This window comes from Cherax quadricarinatus, chromosome 53 (genome assembly GCF_038502225.1).
Source record: "Cherax quadricarinatus isolate ZL_2023a chromosome 53, ASM3850222v1, whole genome shotgun sequence".
Classification (NCBI taxonomy): Eukaryota; Metazoa; Arthropoda; class Malacostraca; order Decapoda; family Parastacidae; genus Cherax; species Cherax quadricarinatus.
In genome coordinates, this window is record NC_091344.1 from 14,962,935 (window position 1) to 14,984,113 (window position 21,179).

At 39.8% G+C, this 21,179-nt stretch overlaps 1 protein-coding gene across 3 annotated transcripts in view; it reads left to right on the top strand.

Annotated features, from left to right (window-relative positions):
* The window catches only part of Dna2 (DNA replication helicase/nuclease 2), a 170,116-nt gene that overhangs the window by 95,371 nt on the left and 53,566 nt on the right, over nt 1–21,179 (top strand). For all 3 annotated transcript variants that reach the window (XM_070096355.1, XM_070096356.1, XM_070096358.1), the window contains 3 exons: nt 1,404–1,516; nt 11,547–11,678; nt 17,785–17,874. In XM_070096355.1, coding sequence (XP_069952456.1) covers nt 1,404–1,516; nt 11,547–11,678; nt 17,785–17,874 — 335 coding nt within the window. The remainder of the gene's footprint in view (nt 1–1,403; nt 1,517–11,546; nt 11,679–17,784; nt 17,875–21,179) is intronic.

Below are 21,179 nucleotides of genomic sequence, written 5' to 3' on the forward strand. Positions count from 1 at the left end.
TCTGGCTTGATGGTCATTATTTCTTACAAATGTGAATATTACCTGGAGGGAGTTTTGGGGGTCAATGCCCCTGTGGCCCAGTCCGTGACCAGGCCTCATGGTGGAGCAGGACCTAATCAGCTAGGCTGTTACTGCTGGCCTCATGTAAAGTGACGTATGAGCCACTGCCCGGCTGCTCAGGTAATTACTTTAGGTGCCTGTCTAGTGACTTCTTGAAGACAGGGGCCTGTTGATAATTTCCCTTGTGTATGCTGGGAGGCAATTGAACAGTCTTGGGCTCTTGACACTTATTGTGTTGTCCCTTAGCATACTCTTAGTGCCCCTACTTTTCACTGGGGGGGATGTTGTATTTCCAGCCAAGTCTTTTGCTTTCATAGGAGATGCAACATGCCCCCAGTGAAAAGCAGGGGTGCCCCGTGTAAGCTAAGAGACAACACAGTAAGCATCAGGGGTCCAAGACTATTCAACTGCCTTCCAGTGATGAATTTCAGAAATATGGTCTGGGAAACACTGAATGAGCCTAAATGTAAATCTTAAAAAAAAAAAAAAAAAAAAAAAAAAAAGTCAAGACTCAGTTTGGCATTATTCACATTTTCTTTAGTTTACTGAGATTAGTAATACAGATTGAAGTGTTCATAATGTGTTAATACAGTACTTTGATGGATAACCAACAATTCAATTTTTTTTTATTAAACTTTATTATTGATAAAAAATAGATATCAGTAAGACAATATCTTACATTTTTGATAAAGCTTACAATATTACAATCTTCTGTAGTCTTATTAGAACTTAATTTCCAGTTTAATACTTCAAGCTCTGGCTCCACATTTCCCCACCATCACTTGCTTATTAACTGCCCCTCTGTAAGATATCATGGTACAATGATGGCCCACCAAACTTAAGCATCCTCACCTGTATTTCACAGTGCAGTAATTTTCTTCTCTCCACTGCAGTGGACTTAGGTCTGAGGGCAATGTGTGGTGTGAATATTATGCTGAGAATTCATTGCTTGAAGATTAGGTGCAGGGTTACTAAAAATTTTGTCCAGAGGGCTGAATAGGGGTTGAGGTGGTTTGGATATTTAGAAGGGATTCAAGGAAACCAGTTAGCTGGAGTTAAGTCCTGGAAATGGGAAGTACACTGCCTGCACTCTGAAGGAAGGGTGGGAATATTTGCAGTTTTGAATTGTAGTATCACCACCCCTCTGGCAAGACAGTGATGGTGTGGGTGATGGTATAAAGTGTTTCTTCTTTTTTGGGAGATGGCCAGTGTGTTAAAAAAAAAAAAATGAGATTCATAAGAAAATATTGAGCAGACTTTTGAAAAATTTTATGGCTGGCTTTTTAGGGTTAATTTCTTGTTGCCATTTGTTCTATCATCAGCTAATTTTTTTCTTTCAACAGGCAAAACCTCCATCATTGTTGCTTTGGTTCGGCTGATGGTTACACAGGGATTGTCTGTGCTTCTCACTAGCTACACACACTCAGCTGTTGATAACATATTATTAAAACTCAGAGTAAGTAATTCATATTTTTTCAATATTAAAATGCTGTTTATTTCTTAAATTAAGGAGTGTTAAGTACCGTATGGTCTTGACTTAAAGTATTTTGCATTTATAACGTTGGTACTTTGGACCCATTTAATCACGTAAAAGCCTTAATCTTTAGTTGCTTAACCCCTTAACTGTCCAAACATAAATCTACATTCTTACTGCTAGTGCTCCAAACGTAGATCTGTTTTATTTTTCCTGCCTGAAAAATTTGGCATGATTGGCCTGAGATGCCTGGTCAGCATAGAATGGGTCTTAACCCTCGGTGTGCGCAGCTGGAGCAAACACCAAGGATTCACTGATGTCATGTCGTATTAACACTCCCCTTTTAAGAGGAAAGTGATGTTGACCCCGAATTTAGTGGCCTTGAGGTGGATGTGGCCACAAGTGATCACGGAAATATCAAAAACCTTGATAATAACCCATTTGCAACATTTCTGCAACACCCCTTCAATTTTGGTACCACTGATAATGTCAGTCTGCCAGAATGTTCTATAACCTATACCCTAAGTAAAAAGAAACAATTTTGAAACGTGTAATATGTGTTTGGCAGGCTGGCTGGTTGATTGGCTGTCTCTATCTCCATCTGTCTGTCTGTATCTAGCTCCGTCTGTATCTGTCTCCGTCTGTCTGTATCTATCTCTCTCTGTATCTGTCTCTGTCTCACAGAAACACATACTTTATTATTATTCTTATTATCAACACACTGGCCGATTCCCATCAAGGCAGGGTGGCCCGAAAAAGAAAAACTTTCACCATCATTCACTCCATCACTGTCTTGCCAGAAGGGTGCTTTACACTCCAGTTTTTAAACTGCAACATTAACACCCCTCCTTCAGAGTGCAGGCACTGTACTTCCCATCTCCAGGACTCAAGTCCGGCCTGCCGATTTCCCTGAATCCCTTCATAAATGTTACTTTGCTCACACTCCAACAGCACGTCAAGTATTAAAAAACATTTGTCTCCATTCACTCCTATCAAACACGCTCACGCATCCCCGCTGGAAGTCCAAGCCCCTCGCACACAAAGCCTCCTTTACCCCCTCCCTCCAACCTTTCCTAGGCCGACCCCTACCCCGCCTTCCTTCCACTACAGACTGATACACTCTTGAAGTCATTCTGTTTCGCTCCATTTTCTGACCTGTCCGAACCACCTCAACAACCCTTCCTCAGCCCTCTGGACAACAGTTTTGGCAATCCCGCACCTCCTTCTAACTCCCAAAGTACGAATTCTCTGCATTATATTCACACTACACATTGCCCTCAGACATGACATCTCCACTGCCTCCAGCCTTCTCCTCGCTGCAACATTCATCATCCATGCTTCACACCCATATAAGAGCATTGGTAAAACTATACTCTCATACATTCCCCTCTTTGCCTCCAAGGACAAAGTTCTTTGTCTCCACAGACTCCTAAGTGCACCACTCACCCTTTTCCCCTCATCAATTCTCTGGTTCACCTCATCTTTCATAGACCCATTCGCTGACACGTCCACTCCCAAATATCTGAATACATTCACCTCCTCCATACTCTCTCCTTCCAATCTGATATCCAATCTTTCATCACCTAATCTTTTTGTTATCCTCATAACCTTACCCTTTCCTGTATTCACTTTCAATTTTCTTCTTTTGCATACCCTACCAAATTCATCCACCAACCTCTGCAACTTCTCTTCAGAATCTCCCAAGAGCACAGTGTCATCAACAAAGAGTAACTGTGACAACTCCCACTTTGTGTGATTCTTTATCTTTTAACTCCACGCCTCTTGCCAAGACCCTCGCATTTACTTCTCTTACAACCCCATCTATAAATATATTAAACAACCACGGTGACATCACACATCCTTGTCTAAGGCCTACTTTTACTGGGAAATAATCACCCTCTTTCCTACATACTCTAACTTGAGCCTCGCTATCCTCATAAAAACTCTTCACTGCTTTCAGTAACCTACCTCCTACACCATACACCTGCAACATCTGCCACATTGCCCCCCTATCCACGCTGTCATACGCCTTTTCCAAATCCATAAATGCCACAAAAACCACTTTAGCCTTATCTAAATACTGTTCACTTATGTTTCACTGTAAACACCTGGTCCACACACCCCCTACCTTTCCTAAAGCCTCCTTGTTCATCTGCTATCCTATTCTCCGTCTTACTCTTAATTCTTTCAATAATAACTCTACCATACACTTTACCAGGTATATTCAACAGACTTATCCCCCTATAATTTTTGCGCCCTCTTTTGTCCCCTTTGCCTTTATACAAAGAAATTATGCATGCTCTCTGCCAATCCCTAGGTACCTTACCCTCTTCCATACATTTATTAAATACAATTATACATAGTGTAAATTACCTAGGATAACCCAAAAACATCCTGACAATGTGCTATACTGTTCGTAGATATAATGCATAATAAACATGACTGGCAACTGTCAAGTAATACACTTCTTCTTCTTTCAACAAACCGGCCGTATCCCACCAAGGCAGGGTGGCCCAAAAAGAAAAACAAAAGTTTCTCTCTTTAAATTTAGTAATTTATACAGGAGAAGATTTTACTAGCCCCTTGCTCCCGGCATTTTAGTCGCCTCTTACAACATGCATGGCTTACGGAGGAAGAATTTGTTCCACTTCCCCATGGAGATAAGAGGAAATAAACAAGAACAAGAACTAGAAAGAAAATAGAAGAAAACCCAGAGGGGTGTGTATATATATGCTTGTACATGTATGTGTAGTGTGACCTAAGTGTAAGTAGAAGTAGCAAGACGTACCTGAAATCTTGCATGTTTATGAGACAGAAAAAGACACCAGCAATCCTACCATCATGTAAAACAATTACTGGCTTTCGTTTTACACTCACTTGGCAGGATGGTAGTACCTCCCTGGGTGGTTGCTGTCTACCAACCTACTACCAAGGAAGTAATACACTCTTCTTTCTTTCAACACACCAGCCGTATCCCACCGAGGCGGGGTGGCCCAAAAGGAAAAACGAAAGTTTCTCCTTTTACATTTAGTAATATATACAGGAGAAGAGGTTACTAGCCCCTTGCTCCCGGCATTTTAGTCGCCTCTTACAACACGCATGGCTTACGGAGGAAGAATTCTGTTCCACTTCCCCATGGAGATAAGAGGAAATAAACAAGAATAAGAACTAGAAAGAAAATAGAAGAAAACCCAGAGGGGTGTGCATATATGTGCTTGTACATGTATGTGTAGTGTGACCTAAGTGTAAGTAGAAGTAGCAAGACGTACCTGAAATCTTGCATGTTTATGAGACAGAAAAAGACACCAGCAATCCTACCATCATGTAAAACAATTACTGGCTTTCGTTTTACACTCACTTGGCAGGATGGTAGTACCTCCCTGGGTGGTTGCTGTCTACCAACCTACTACCAAGGAAGTAATACACATTTTCACTTATTCAGGCAGCAGATGTGATCATGTGTAATACCAGTTGGTTCATGAGCAACTCTCCGAGACAGACAAGCAGACACAGACACACACAGGCAGGCAGAGAGCTAGACAGATACAGAGAACTAGACAGAGAGACAGACATGTTTATTTGTAACAGTGAAAACAAACGAAGTGAAGGCAGTCTAAGCTAATCACATGTCATCATTAGCTGCATTGTCAGCAGTGGAGTGACACATGCCTTATATCCTGCTTCAAGGGAACTTATTATTATTATTATTATTATTATTATTATTACTATTATTATTATATACTCCCGCATATCCAAAACATTACTGGCACCTATAAATACTAAGTACGTATACATTTCTAGAGTTAGGAGTCTGTGGAGACAAAGAACTTTGTCCTTGGAGGCAAAGAGGGGAATGTATGAGAGTATAGTTTCACCAACGCTCTTATATGGGTGTGAAGCATGGGTGATGAATGTTGCAGCGAGGAGAAGGCTGGAGGCAGTGGAGATGTCATGTCTGAGGGCAATGTGTGGTGTGAATATAATGCAGAGAATTCGTAGTTTGGAAGTTAGGAGGAGGTGCGGGATTACCAAAACTGTTGTCCAGAGGGCTGAGGAAGGGTTGTTGAGGTGGTTCGGACATGTAGAGAGAATGGAGCGAAACAGAGTGACTTCAAGAGTGTATCAGTCTGTAGTGGAAGGAAGGCGGGGTAGGAGTCGGCCTAGGAAAGGTTGGAGGGAGGGGGTAAAGGAGGTTTTGTGTGCAAGGGGCTTGGACTTCCAGCAGGCATGCGTGAGCGTGTTTGATAGGAGTGAATGGAGACAAATGTTTTTTAATACTTGACGTGCTGTTGGAGTGTGAGCAAAGTAACATTTATGAAGGAGTTCAGGGAAACCGGCAGGCCGGACTTGAGTCCTGGAGAAGGGAAGTACAGTGCCTGCACTCTGAAGGAGGGGTGTTAATGTTGCAGTTTAAAAACTGTAGTGTAAAGCACCCTTCTGGCAAGACAGTGATGGAGTGAATGATGGTGAAAGTTTTTCTTTTTCGGGCCACCCTGCCTTGGTGGGAATCAGCCAGTGTGATAATAATAAAAAAAAAATATTTTTAGACAGTAGTATGTGACTAAGGTAGGTAAAAATGTTCACCTGTCACTGTGTTTGTGACTATTTCAGTGCTACAGTGGAGCCCCGGATAACATAATTAATCCGTTCCAGAGAGTGTCTTATACTGAATCTAACTTAATCCAAATTAATTTTCCCCATGAGAAATAATGGAAATCCAATTAATCCATTCCAGACTCTCAAAAGTATTAAACAAAATAATTTTTTTACATGAATGTACATTTCCCTACACAGAAAACAATGAGACATGCAGAGTAAAACTTTACTAAAATGACACTTACCTTTATTGAAGACTTATTAATGATTGATGAGACGGGAGGAGGGGAGAGGATGGAGGTGTACTATTGTTTGGAAGGGGAATCCCCTTCCATAAAGACTCTAGATACCAAGTCCTTATCTGGGGTTACTTCCCTTTTTTGTTTTTTAATGCCACCAGGACCAGCTTCAGAGTCACTGGAACCCTGTTGCACAAAATACCTGTCCAGAGAGCTCTGTTTCTGGCATCTCTGTAAGATTTCCCTAAAATGGGACACAACTTTGTCATTGTAGATGTTGCCAGCATGGCCTGCAACAGCTGTGTCAGGATGATGATCATCCATAAATGTTTGCACATAAGAAAGCAGGAACACTGCAGCAGGCCTGTTCGCCTATACTAGACATGTCCTTCACAAACCATCCCACTAACAGAATCGTATTTGCCCAACCCAATTTTCAATGCTTCCCAACCAATAAGCTTTGATAATTCTATTCACTCGTGCGCAAGTCCCAGTCAAATCAAATCGTGTGTGGGGAAGTATCCTGGCTGGTGTGTGTGGGGAAGTACCCTGGCTGGTGTGTGTGGGAAAGTACCCTGGCTGGTGTGTGTGGGGAAGTACCCTGGCTGGTGTGTGTGGGGAAGTACCCTGGCTGGTGTGTATGGGGAAGTACCCTGGCTGGTGTGTATGGGGAAGTACACTGGCTGGTGTGTATGGGGAAGTACCCTGGCTGGTGTGTGTGGGGAAGTACCCTGGCTGGTGTGTATGGGGAAGTACCCTGGCTGGTGTGTGTGGGGAAGTACCCTGGCTGGTGTGTGTGGGGAAGTACCCTGGCTGGTGTGTGGGGGGAAGTACCCTGGCTGGTGTGTGGGGGGGAAGTACCCTGGCTGGTGTGTGTGGGGGGGGAAGTACCCTGGCTGGTGTGTGGGGGGGAAGTACCCTGGCTGGTGTGTGGAGAAGTACCCTGGCTGGTGTGTGGAGAAGTACCCTGGCTGGTGTACATAAGAAAGCAGGAACACTGCAGCAGACCTGTTGGCCCATACTACCTCCCTCTACCACCATCACTACCACCCTCTACCACCACCACTTTCGTATTTTTCTACAAACTTTTTCTTGAATTCTATAATGTTTCTCACCCTCTTTACCAAAGGGCTGGCACTAGAAGCTTTCTTTGGCCCCATGCAGTTACAAGCAGTTACAAGCACTAAGATTTAGATTTTGCCACTGAAGTGGCTAGTTTATTGTGCACCCCTTATCCATCCTGTGGACGGTAGCGCGAGAGCATGTGGATACACAAAAGGCCTAGGAACTAGGCCCCAAAGGGTTAACAGGAATACATATGGATTTATATCTACATATCTATAGTTCACTTATCTGTTACAAGCAAATTTAGGAAATTTGCTTAGTATATCTGGTATCTTATTTTCATTAATAAGATATCTTGACATGTCACATAGGTTATTATACTGTCTGTCTCTGTATTCCTCAATAAGTGGACAAAAAGCACATAGTGTTCAAGAGAGTGACCATATGCCTGATCACATAATTTACATTTAGTTTGATCATCATCTGTGTGTCTCCCAAACTGCCAGAAGTACTTGTAACCAAGCCTAAGCCTGGCCACTACAACATCAGTCAGTCTGTTCACATTGCAAGTTGCTCCATAAACATACTTATCTACGTTCATGTTATCATAGTGGGTTATAGATCTACTCAGGCTTCTAACTGCATTCCTATAACAATCATCTTCATTATTTACTTCTCTCCTAATATTATTCCTAATGCTAGACACAGTTATACCAAAGTTATGTTCTACGTTCTCCTTCTGGATACTCTTCTTGGCTAACATATCAACTTTATCATGAAGGAGTAATCCAATGTGTGATGGGATCCATAGCAATTGTACATTAATTCCTTTGTCCCTAATTTTTGAGTATCTATACCTGGCTTCCCCAATGAGCATGTTGTTGGAGTCATTATATGAGCCAAGAGCCTTCAATGATGACATAGAATCAGTAATGATGATAGAGTCAAGCTCAGTGTCATAGGTTAGCTTTAGCGCCATTAGGATTGCAAACAATTCAGTTTGCAGTGGAGACGCCCAGTTGTTAATTCTTATGCCTAACTCAACAAATTTATTATCGTTCTTAACTAAAAACTAAAAACAATGAAATAATACAAAATGTATCGCGTATATGCATGGAATCATCCTCATTGACTGGTAAACAGTGACACACTGGCTGTACGTGAAGTGTTCGGGCCGCTCACAGCGCATGGACACATTCAGGACGAATGACTTTTACCAAGTTCAGTGTCATTAACTGAGCCAATATTTTGATGCAAAAATGTTGCTTAATCCGATGATGTCTTAATCCAGGGGCCCACTGTATCAGTACTAAATCAGAACGAAGATTAACTATGAAATCACAAGAACTACTACAAATTGTAATTATTAGAACATAAAAATTATACAATTTAAAAAACAAATGAGAAAAGGTATATCGGCAACACTTCTGCAAGCAGCAGCGCTTCATGTTGCTGTCAAGTGAGCAACAAGCACTGACTTTGCAGCCTTATGTCTTCATAAGTTTTGATTCTAGAATTTTTTATTTACATTATGTAAAAAAAAAATGTCCTTCATTTAAAAACAATCCCCCCCCCCCCAAATATTTGGAGCATTGGTTGAGTGAACGTAGATTTACATTTGGACGGTTAAGGGGTTAATATAGGACATGTTTTCAAACTTTTTACCATATGCATTACTACTATGTGTGCATTTATTTTATGCATGATGTCACCATGTTTAACGTTTGTAGATCTTTCTTTCAACACACTGGCCGTATCCCACCAAGGCAGGGTGGCCCAAAAAGAAAAATGAAAGTTTCTCTTTTAAATTTAGTAATTTATACGGGAGAAGGGGTTACTAGCCCCTTGCTCCCGGCATTTTAGTCGCCTCTTACAACACGCATGGCTTACGGAGGAAGAATTCTGTTCCACTTCCCCATGGAGAACATTTGTAGACGGGGTTGTAAAAGAAGTAAATGCTGGGGTGTTGGAGAGAGGGGCAAGATTAAAATATGCAGAGTCTAATACAAAATGGGAGTTAGCATGGTTACTTTTTGCTGATGACACCACTGTGCTTTTGGGAGATTCTGAAGAGAAGTTGCAAAGGTTAGAAGATGAGTTTGGGAGTGTGTGTAAAGGAAGAAAGTTGAAAGTGAACATAGATAAGAGTAAAGCGATGAGGGTATCAAATGAGTTAGATAATGAAAAATTGAATATCAGACTGGAGGGAAGGAATGTGGAAGAAACGAATGTGCTCAGATGTTTGGGAGTGGACGTATCAATGGATGGGTATATGAAAGAAGAGGTAAACCATAGAATTAATGAAGGGAAAAAGATGGATGGTACTCTGAGGTATCTGTGGAGACACCCTTATCAGTGGAGGAAAGGAGGGATATGTATGAGTGTATAGTGGTACCAACACTCTTATATGGGTGTGAAACATGGGTTATAAATGTTGCAGTGAAGAGGAGGCTGGGTACAGTGGAGATGTAATACTGAGGGCAATGTGAGGCATAAATACTATGCAGAGAATTCATAATTTGGAGATTAGGTGTGGAATTACTAAAAGTATTATTCAGAGGACTGAGGAGGGGTTGTTGAGGTGGTTTGGTCATTTAGAGAGACTGGAGCAAAATGGGTTGACTTGGAGGGTGTATAAATATGTAGTGGAGGGGAGGAGGGGTAGGGGTCATCCTAAGAAAGGTTGGAGGGAGGGAATAAAAGAGGTTTTGTATGCAAGGGGCCTGGACATGCAGCAGGCATGTGTGAAGATGTTAGATAGGAGTGAATGGAGACAAATAGTTTTTGGAAGCTGATGAGCTGTTGGAGTGTGAGTAGGGTAATATTTTGTGAAGGAATTCAGGGAAACCGGTTAGCCAGACTTGAGTCCTGGAGGTGGGTTTGGGATTTTTGCTATTTGGAATGACATCTAAACTGTCATATCTGGGTGCCTCTGCAAAGACAATGATGTTGTGTAAATGATGGTGAAAGTGTTTTTCTTCCTTGGGTCACTTTGCCTCGATGGAAGACAGCCGTCGTGTTTAAAAAAAAAAAGAAAGTGAGGGAGGAATATGGGTCATAAAGTTGATTGGGATCTAGCTAGAGTACAGTACTGTTTCCTTGCATATTATATTTAGAATGCAGTATAGGTACTTGAATCTTCTGCTTGTTATGATGCCCAGCAGTCTCTGAATGTCAGACCTTGATTATTTAAACTGGACAGTTTTTTTTATTCAATAATCTGCTCTGTGGGTTTAAAAATTCTTTGCTATATCATAATAATGAAAATTGTAAGTCTTGCACCAAGTCCAGCATGCATGCATGTTGATACCTCAGTTTTTTACTTAATTCACCAGCTGTTTTCTACTGAAGCTGGGTAACTCAAAAACAGGAGCAAATACATTCACCCTCATTCAGTCAATCCCAGTTTAGCCAGATGCATGCTGACACAATTCAGATGGCCCTCCACACTGCAACATCTTCACTTGTCCTAATTTATGAAATTAAATGTCAGTCTGTCAATTCTGTCATGTATTTGATTACAATAGTTCTTTACATACAGTACAGAGTACTATAGATATTTGCCTTGAAAGGTATCCTCACTTGATGCAGTAAAGGCATTCTAGGTCCATGTCAGCTGTACTGTCCTGAGCTAACTTATGCCATCTTCACTTAATGCCTCATAATAAGAATCTTCAGTTTGTTTTGCTAATCACACCAATCATATACATTGAATGTATTGAACATCTGTGAAATTACCAGTAGATATGAAATGTCACATAATAGTGAATTAACATAAACTGAACCCATATAAAGCGAGGGGAACATGTATATTGATGGTTTTGCTAAGTTATGTGGTAGTGATTCATTACATTGTGTCATAGCATTGTGTTGGTGTTACTGAATGAAAACACATTACTAGTCCTTCACTGTTGATATGTTTATAAAGCTAAATATAAAAAATATTGGATTAATAACAAAATGCAAGATTGACTGGAATAAAGGTACGTATACTAATTGTCATAATTAACACTGTTGTTCAGACAGATAATGTGCAGACAGGTAACAGTTCATTACTTAAAGATATAATTTCTGTTTCTTGTCTCTTATAAGCTAATCATTCTTTTTTTCAGATGTATGATGTTGATTTTCTTCGTCTTGGGCGATTATCACGCATTCACCCAGATTTGCGATCACATGCTGATGAAATAGTTACCCAAAAATTTAAAAGTGTTTCTTCATTTTCTGAATTTTATGAAAGTAAGGTAGGTACAGTATAAAATTTTTGTTTGTGGTCTTTTTAATCTTCATATTATATTGTGATATCATGTATCTCCTTTATTTTAAACTTAAACCATGCTGACCGGGGAAAAAGGTGCTGGTGGTATGGCAGAATTTTAGTGTTTATTTTTCTAAGTTGAATAAGAGAAAAAAATCAGATCAAATTGCTGATTAATGGAGTGTTAAAGTTGTCAGAATAGTTGTAATTTTAGTATGTAGTAGTTTTTGTTTGTTTTAGAGAATTATGTATGTCTTAAATTTTTTTCAGTATCTAAGACTATATGCAACATTTTATAATGGTAACAGATATTTTTCATTATTTTAATGCTGGAAATGGGTAGAGAACAATATTGCACTATATCCACAATTTTAATATTCACTATAAATTCATTTCTACAGATCTTTCATCTTTTTTTCTAATGGTTGTTTTTGTCTTCCAACACTATGTACAGAGAAATGTCATCATATCACAGTTGTTTCAAGGTGTTATGTTATATTCCTGGAAATGTGGAGATAGTACAGTGGTACAGTATATCACACAACTTAAAGTAATGTCATGTATCCTCATTGGTAGGGCAGTAGGTGGTATCATGGGGTGCTGGCGGTGCCACGTGTGTTAGGAATGCAGCTGGTGGGGTCATGTGTTTGCCGGGCAACTGGTAGTGTCAGAGCTGCTGGTGGTGCCATGTGCAGTATTGGTGAGACATTTGGAAGTGCCACATGTGGTGTTGACAAGGTAGTTGCACTGCTGATGGTGCTGCACATGATGGCAGGACAGCTGGTATCACATGTGGTGTTGGCTGGGCAACTAAACATGTCAAGGATGCTGGTGGTGCTACAGTTGGTGTTGGTATGGCATCTGGTGGTGTCACATGTGATATTGGCAGGACAACTGGTGATGTCTGTGATGCTGGCAGGGCCATAATTGGCACTTGGCAGGGAATGGTAGTGTCAGGGCTGCTGCTGATGTGTGTGGTGTTGGCTTGTTGACATAGAAGTGTGTAGAGAGAGTTGATGTGGCCTTACTGGGCTGAAGTGGATGGCTGTAGTTCATGTATCAGTGTAGATGCAGAGTTCTCAGTAGTTGATGATTGCACTTTAGTGCTCAAGTGCTCAGGAATATATATCTGCTCTTTTGTTACTGTGGTATTTTATACAGCTGATAGTAAAGTATCATTCCTTGCTCCAAAATCCTCTTCAGACTCCTGCTTCTAGACGTGTCAGGATACTTTTCAGTCAAAATTTCTACAACCTACCATTGACATGGTATTGTTCATATAACATCTGCAATATTAACTCTTTTATCTTCAGAGTGGTCTTCCTCATCTTCTTTTATTATTTGCTTCTCTTCCAACTTGGAATTGAGCTCTTCCAGCATTTCTTGTGCAGTTGTGGTTCATCATCATCATCCTCTTCTAACTCTTTATGTACATCTTGTTCATGCATAACTTCAAAGCCCTTATGTGTCTGTCCTTGCCAGAGTCACAATTTCCTGAACCTGACTCCTTACTGAGAGTAAACCAGAGAAATTATTCACTGCAATAGGCTATAATTAATTCCAGCCTGCATTTATGGTTGATCAAGTCGCTTTGTTTCACAGCTCTTATTTACCTGAGTGCATCTACAATGTTAAGTTTATACCAGAACTCTGGCACATCAGTTTCAGAGATATTATATAATGTTGTGATAAGTTTTATCTTTTAAAATAGTGGAGAATTTGATGTAATACTTATGGAGCTGAAGTTTAAATCTGGGAGCACTATGCTACAGCAATTTTTGCCTACTTTGAGGCCTATTTTGGAGCCAATTTCTGACTATGTTTTGCTAGTACGCTTCCTGTATTATCCATTGATATCAGGGAAACTGGTTAGCTGGACTAAGTCCTGGAAGTGGGATGTACAATTCTTGCACTTTAACCCCTTAACTGTCCAAACGTAGATCTACGTTCTTACCTCTAGCGCTCCAAATGTAGATCTACATTTTATTTTTCCTGCATCCAAATTTGGCACGATAAGCCTAAGATGCCTGGTCAGCATAGAATGGGTCTTAACCCTCAGTGTGCGCTGTATTAAAAAAATCTGGGACCACTTAGCACCTTGTGGGAGCGCCAGTTCCATTGAGCACCAGCTAGAAAACAACGTGGCAAACACCAAGGATTCACTGATGTCATGTTGTATTAAGACTCCCCTTTTAAGAGGAAAATGTCATCCTGCCAGAATGTCCTATAACCTATGCCCTAAGTAAAAAGAAACAATTCTGGAACTGTAATTTCAGCAGGCTGGCTAACTGGCGGCTGGCTGATTGGCTCTGTCTATCTCAATCTATTTGTCTGTCTGTCTGTGTCTATATGTCTCTATCTCACTGGAACCCATATGTAAATACAATTATACATAGTGTAAATTACCTAGGATAACCCAAAAAATCTAGACAGTGCTGTACTGTGCTTGTAGGTAATGATCGTGTATAATCCTAGCCGGTTCGTGAGCAACTCTCTGATACGAGAGACAAGCAGACAGAAAGAAACACACAAGCAGACAGAAAGACAGACAGACAGACATGTTTATGTGTAACAGTGAAAACCAATAAAACAAGGCTCATCAAATGTCACCACCATCATTAGTGGAGAGATAAGATAAGACGATGCTCAACAAATGTCACCACTGTTATTAGTGGGGTGATAAGACACGCTCATCAAATGTCACCATTGTCAGCAGTGGAGTGAAAAGATAGGTGACATACTCTTACATCAAGCTTCAAGGGAACATTATTATTATTATTATTATTATTATTTTATTATTATTTCTTATTATTATTATATACTCCAATGTATCCAAAACATTGCTGGGACCTATAAATATAATTCTAGACAATAGTATGTGACTAAGGTAGGTGAAAATGTTCACCTGTCACTTTGTTTGACTATTTGAGTACTATTTCAGTACCTAATATTAGTGTCAGAACAAATATTAACTATGAAATCACAAGAACTACTGCAAATTGTCATCAGAACATAAAAATTATCCAAATTAAAAAAAGAATGAGAAAAAAGTACATCGGCAATGCATCTGCAAGTGGCAGTGCTTTATGTTGCCATCAGGTGAGTGACAAGTGCTGACTTTGCAGCCTTATATCCCTAAGTACTGACTCTAGAGTTTTTTTTATATATATTTATGTAAAAAATATCCTCTTCATTTAAAATTTTTTTGTGTTTTTCTAAAATATTCGGAGTGCTGGGCGAGAGAATGTAGATCTACGTTTGGACAGTTAAGGGGTTAACGAAGGGGGCTTGGGATATTGGCAGTTTGGAGGGACGTCTAAACTGTCGTATCTGAGCAACTCTGCAAAGACAGTGATTGTGTATGAGTGATGGTGAAAGTGTTGAGTGATGAAAGTTTTTTTTCTTTTTGGGTCACCCTGCCTCAGTGGGAAACAGCCGATGTGTTAAAAAAACAAAATCAAGAAAATGCCTATTCATCCATCCAATCTGTTGTGACCCACAAAATTAACCCCTAAATGGTCCAAACGTATATATACGTTCACTCGCATAGTGCCCCAAATTTTTTGAGAAAAAAAAAGTTTTTTTTAATAGGAAAAAAGAGCATATAGTACCCAGGCATCCCCAATTATTTTAATATGGTGCACAGTGAGTGTGCACACCCATTCTCTCATGTCTAGGTGACTCAGGCTTATCGTGGCAGTGTTGAATGAATGACAAAGAAAACGCATATGTACGTTTGGGGCGCTACGCATGTGAACGTATATATACGTTTGGACCGTTTAAGGGTTAAAAGTCCTGTCAGGGTCACAATAAACTTACAGAATTATGCAGGTATGAAGTTGGTGGTCTGGGCACAACTTACGTATTGGTGATGTCACCCACTTTGAGATGTGTTTTAAGTATATTCCATTACTAAAACTGATCCAATTCTTGGCTATTTCTCTAGTATGCTTTCCATTCTATCGACTGAGTGCAAGAAACTGCCCATTCATCTGCTTGAACTACTCTGGAAGGGTTGCAGAAGTTGGTAATTTGCCAAATTTTACAAAATTCAACAAATTTCAATTTAACCCTTTGACTGTCCCAACCCCAAATTCTGATGTCTCCTGGTGTTGCAAATATTTGAAAAAAAAAAAATATTAGGAACTGATAGAGAATCTTTTTCCGATGATAATGACGCCAAAAGTACGAAATTTGATGGAAAACTTACGGAATTACGATCTTGCGAAGTTAGCGACCTCGGTGACATTTATGCATCGGCAATTTCTCTCACTTTGAGTCCTATTTTCAGCCATTTTCATTGTTCCAGTCCACCAAACTCATAGCTATTTCTTTAGAACTCCATTTGTTCAGTTGATTGAGTACAAGAAACTGCCCATTTACCAATTTTAACTACCCAATAAAGTGGTCAGAAATTGGCAATGTGGCCAATTTCATGCAAATTAAAAAATATCAGTTTCAGAATAGGGTCTAGAATGAACAATGCAGACATTCCCGGCAGTAAAATAAGATTTTCTCTATTCATCAGTCACATCTTCAGGCCCCTGTTATAATACTCTTGCTTTCTATTTTGAATTTTTATTCACACAAAAAATAGAAGATTTATTGTTATGCAGACTACTGCAATATTGTAATGATTGTATAATTAACGTCATCCCATTCGTGACTGCGTATTAGAATGGCTAGTTGGACATTTATTGGACAACGATGTCATTTGTTTACTCTTGAACATTGGCAAAAATCGAACATTTCTGCCACTTAGGGTTCCATTTCTAGATCCTTTTCATAGTAAAACCAATCAAAATCACTTCTGTTTCTATAATATGGTTTCCATTCTATCAAATGAGACCAAGAAAACAAGAATACAACCATAAATACTACAGGTACCATCCGACTTACGACCGAAATCGGTTCCGACCAACCGGTCATATACAAAAATGCACCTCAAAGTCTGCATTTTAATCCAAAAACACGGTCGGAGTTTTTTTTTCATTATGCGCTGTGTGCAGCAGGATTTTTTTATACTACGCACACTGACCACACAGACCCATTTTCTCACATTTGGGCCTACCAGCTTTCTCCTGCTTGACTTGAAGCTGCTAGAATTTTTGAGTATACATCAAACACATTGGCTTGTAAGACGTATATATATGACCAAAACAGTCAAAGGGTTAAAAACAGAGCCCAAAATGAACACTAGGCATTCCAGCCACTAAAGTAACCTTTCCTCTGTTAATCATGTCCCCAGACCTCTCAGATAACAGTTGCCCTTCATTTTGAATCCATCATTGCACAAAAAATTCAGTTTTAACCTATTTCTCAGCTAATAAAAATCTAACCAAGAATGATTGGTCGTGGTTTAGGTCATTCCAGTAATTGAAGCAGGCCTAGTAAATAACCATAAAACAGGCTGGAGTGAGGATGGTAGCAGGGCCCCAACCCTTCCTCAGGAAAATTACCAAAATCTAATATTTCTACCACTTTGAGGCCTATTTGAAGCCACTTCTGGTCTGAAACTAACCAAGATCGTCAATTGATACCAAGAAACATACTTACACCATGAAAACCACCCTAGAATATACCTCAAAGTTGCTATTTTAAACCAAACATAAGGTCATAGCTTAGCTGGTCCTATCATGCACTACAAGGAGCAGGATTCTTATACTTTACATACCCACTGCACAGACCCACTCTCAGGTCTAGGCCAACATTTACTGCTCTCGGCATATTTCAGGGCTCCTAAAGTAGATTTGTGTGACAGTGAAAGACTTAAATGTCTTAATAACTCTTTGAGGAAGTGGCTGCATTAAAGTTGTTTTAGGTGATAAAAGCACAACCTTCAAAAGAGAATACACCTTATCAACTGCTTTGCAAAAAAAAGGAGGGGGGGGGGTAAATTTTTTCAATCAGATAGAACTGCAATAGTGTCATTTTATAGAAGGATTTACTATACCTAGTACTTGAACTTCCCACCCTGTGTTTTGTATGGTTAATGGATCTATGAGGTGATTAGTGATTTGTAATATTTGAGCTGGATTACGCATTCATTATCATCCTTGATATTGTTTTTTTAAGGTTCCTTCTCCTTTCAGCTTGTCGTCGCTACTACCTGCTTGGGAATCAACCATGTGATCTTTTCTAAACGAAAATTTGATTTTTGTATTATTGATGAAGCATCTCAGGTAAGCAAACAGCATTTGCTTGGAATAAAGACATTTATGTACAGTTCAAGAGATTTATTAAAGTACACATTTTGCCACAAGTGCCTTTATCAGTCTGGTGGAACTGCTCATGACAAAATGTTTCCCTTAATAAATACCCTGAACTGTGTGTATCCATATCCCACAGTTTGTCAGCATCACCATACTGATTGCAACCAGCAGTAGCTCATTGTAATGAACTTTTTACTTACCTTTTATTTTTTCCCTCTCAATATGCATGACCTCCAATGCTCAGCCTGTAGTTGTTGGAGTGCCACAGGGAAGTGTCGTAGGTCCTCTACTCTTTCTTATTTACATCAATGACCTCCCAAATGCACCGCGACTTCTTAAAAACGTTCTGTTCACAGATGACACTACGTATGTCTTCTCACACCCAAACCTGGCTATACTTAGTAACTCTGTAAACAGTAAGCTACATAAAATATCAAACTGGATGACAACCAACAAACTTACTTTCAATATAGACAAAACCTACTTCATGCTTTTTGGAAACAGAGCATTAAATATCCAACTAAACATACCGATAAATGGTTCACCCAATACAAGACACACTGAGGGCAAATTTCTAAGTCTCCACCTTGACTGTAATTTTAAATTTTAGACCCACATCCAGCATATAACTAAGAAAGTTTCCAAAAGAGTAGGTGTCCTTTCCAAGATATGATACTATGTACCCCAAAGGGCACTCCTTACTTTATATCACTCTGATATACCTTTACCTCACCTATGGTATTTGTGCTTGGGATCTACCATGGCCAATCACTTTAAACCTTTAATAACCCAACAAAAAGTGGTGGTGCGGATAATCACAAACTCCAGCGCCAGACGACACACCCCACCACTCTTCAAAAGTTTGAACTTAATATACAATTTTTTTTTTTTCAACAAGTTGGCCATCTCTCACCGAGGCAGGGTGACCCAAAAAGAAAGGAAATCCCCAGAAAAGAAAATACTTTCATAATCATTCAACACTTTCACCTCACTCGTACATAATCACTGTCTTTGCAGAGCCGCCCAGATACAACAGTTTAAAAGCATATATAAAGATATGTAGCATATCCCTCCAAACTGCCAGTATCCCAAACCCCTCCCTTAAAGTGCAGGCATTGTACTTCCCATTTCCAGTACTCAAGTCCGGCCATATAAAAATAACCGGTTTTCCTGAATCCCTTCAGTAAATATTACCCTGCTCACACCCCAACAGCTCATCAGGTCCCAAAAACCATCTGTCTCCATTCACTCCTAACACACTCATGCACGTTTGCTGGAAGTTCAAGCCCTTCACCCACAAAACCACCTCTACCCTCTCCCTCCAACGCTCTCCTTCCCCTACAGATTTATATGCTTTCCATGTCATTCTACTTTGATCCATCTCTTTAAATGACCAAATCACCTCAACATCCCCTCTTCAGCCCTCTGACTAATATTTTTATTAACTCCACACCTTCTCCTAATTTCCACACTTCGAATTCTCTGCGTAATATTTACACCACACATTGCCCTTAGACAGGACATCTCCACTGCCTCCAACTGCCTCCTCGCTGCAGCATTTACAACCCAAGCTTCACACCCATATAAGAGTGTTGGTACCACTATACTTTCACTCATTCCCTTCTTTGCCTCTGTAGATAATGTTTTTTGTCTCCACATGTACAGTGGTCCCTCGTTTTTCGTAATTAATCCGTTCCTGGAGGAGCTACTATAAACAAAATTTACAATTTGCGAATCAATTTTCCCCATAAGAAATAATGTAAATACAATTAATCCGTTCCTGGCACCCAGAAGTATTAAAACAAGAAATTTTTTTACATGAAATATACATATAGTACATAAACAATACAATGGGAAATGATGAATGAAACATTAACAGCATAACACTTACCTTTATTGGAGATTCTTCTTAGTGTATGGGAGACTGGAGGAGGAGAGAGATTGGATTGTTTACAGTTTGGAAGGGGAATCCCCTTCCAGCAACACCTCAGGTACCAATTGCTTCTCTGGGGTTGCTTCTCTTCTGTTTCTTAATGCCACTAGGACCACCTTGAGAGTCACTCTAGTCCTGTCTCACAAAGTAACTGTGGAGAGAGCTCTGTTTCTGGCGTCTCTTTAACACTTCCTTAAAATGGCCCAAGACTTTGTCACTGTACATATTTCTCACCTTCTTTACCACAGGCTTGGCACTAGGAGCTTTCTTTGGAGCCATGGTAGCTTATTTAGTAATTACAAGCACTAAAATGAATGGAATATTATGAAATATTTTGTAGGAGCACTTGAGGGGACCTTCACTCACTGGTAAACAATGCCAGACTGGCTGGGTAGGGAGGCCGCCCCAGCTCACACCGTGCGTACGCGTCCCGGACGAACTACTATTCGCGAGTCAACCTATGAAAAGCGAGTCCAAGTTTTTACGAAAATACCCCTATGATTGGCGAAATTTACGATTGCCGAGAACTACGAAAAGCGAGGGACCACTGTACTTCAATACACCACTCGCCTTTTTTCCTTCATCAGTTCTATGGTTAACCTCTTTCTTCTTTCTTTCAACGTACCAGCCGTATCCCACTGAGGTGGGGTGGCCCAAAAGGAAAAACGAAAGTTTCTCCTTTTAAACCTTTGACTGTCGAAAGGCCCAATCCTGAAGTGTCTCCTGGTGTCGCAAAATATTCGAAAAAAAAAAATTATTTTTTCTTATGAAAATGTTAAGATTATTTTTCTGATTGTTTTAGTCCCCAAAAAAAAAAATTTCCCATCAGTACTTACCCAGATATAGAGGCATGAAGTTTGCAGAAAATGAGCCACGGCAACTGCCGCTCACCCGGTAAACTTTAGTTTACTTGTATTTGAAGGTTTGTTGTTTTTTTCACTTTTATTTTTTCACATAACGTATGTGGCCTATGAGACCAAAGTAAGGTGCAATGTACATATATACACTCATTGTATACAACACAATAAGCACACAAACATAATTATCAATTTATTGTTTACAAAACTTGTTTACAAAAACAAACAATACAAAAATTTTTTTATTACTATTGTTCTATAATATATATACCAATATACAGTCACTGAACATACTCCTAGAAGTTCTGCAGCTTGTGGAACTCTGTGAAACATGGTGTCATACACAGTGGTGTTTTACACTCTTACACATAAATAAAACATGGTGTCATACACAGTGGTGTTTTACACTCTTACACATAAAACATGGTGTCATACACAGTGGTGTTTTACACTCCTCACACATAAAACATGGTGTCATACACAGT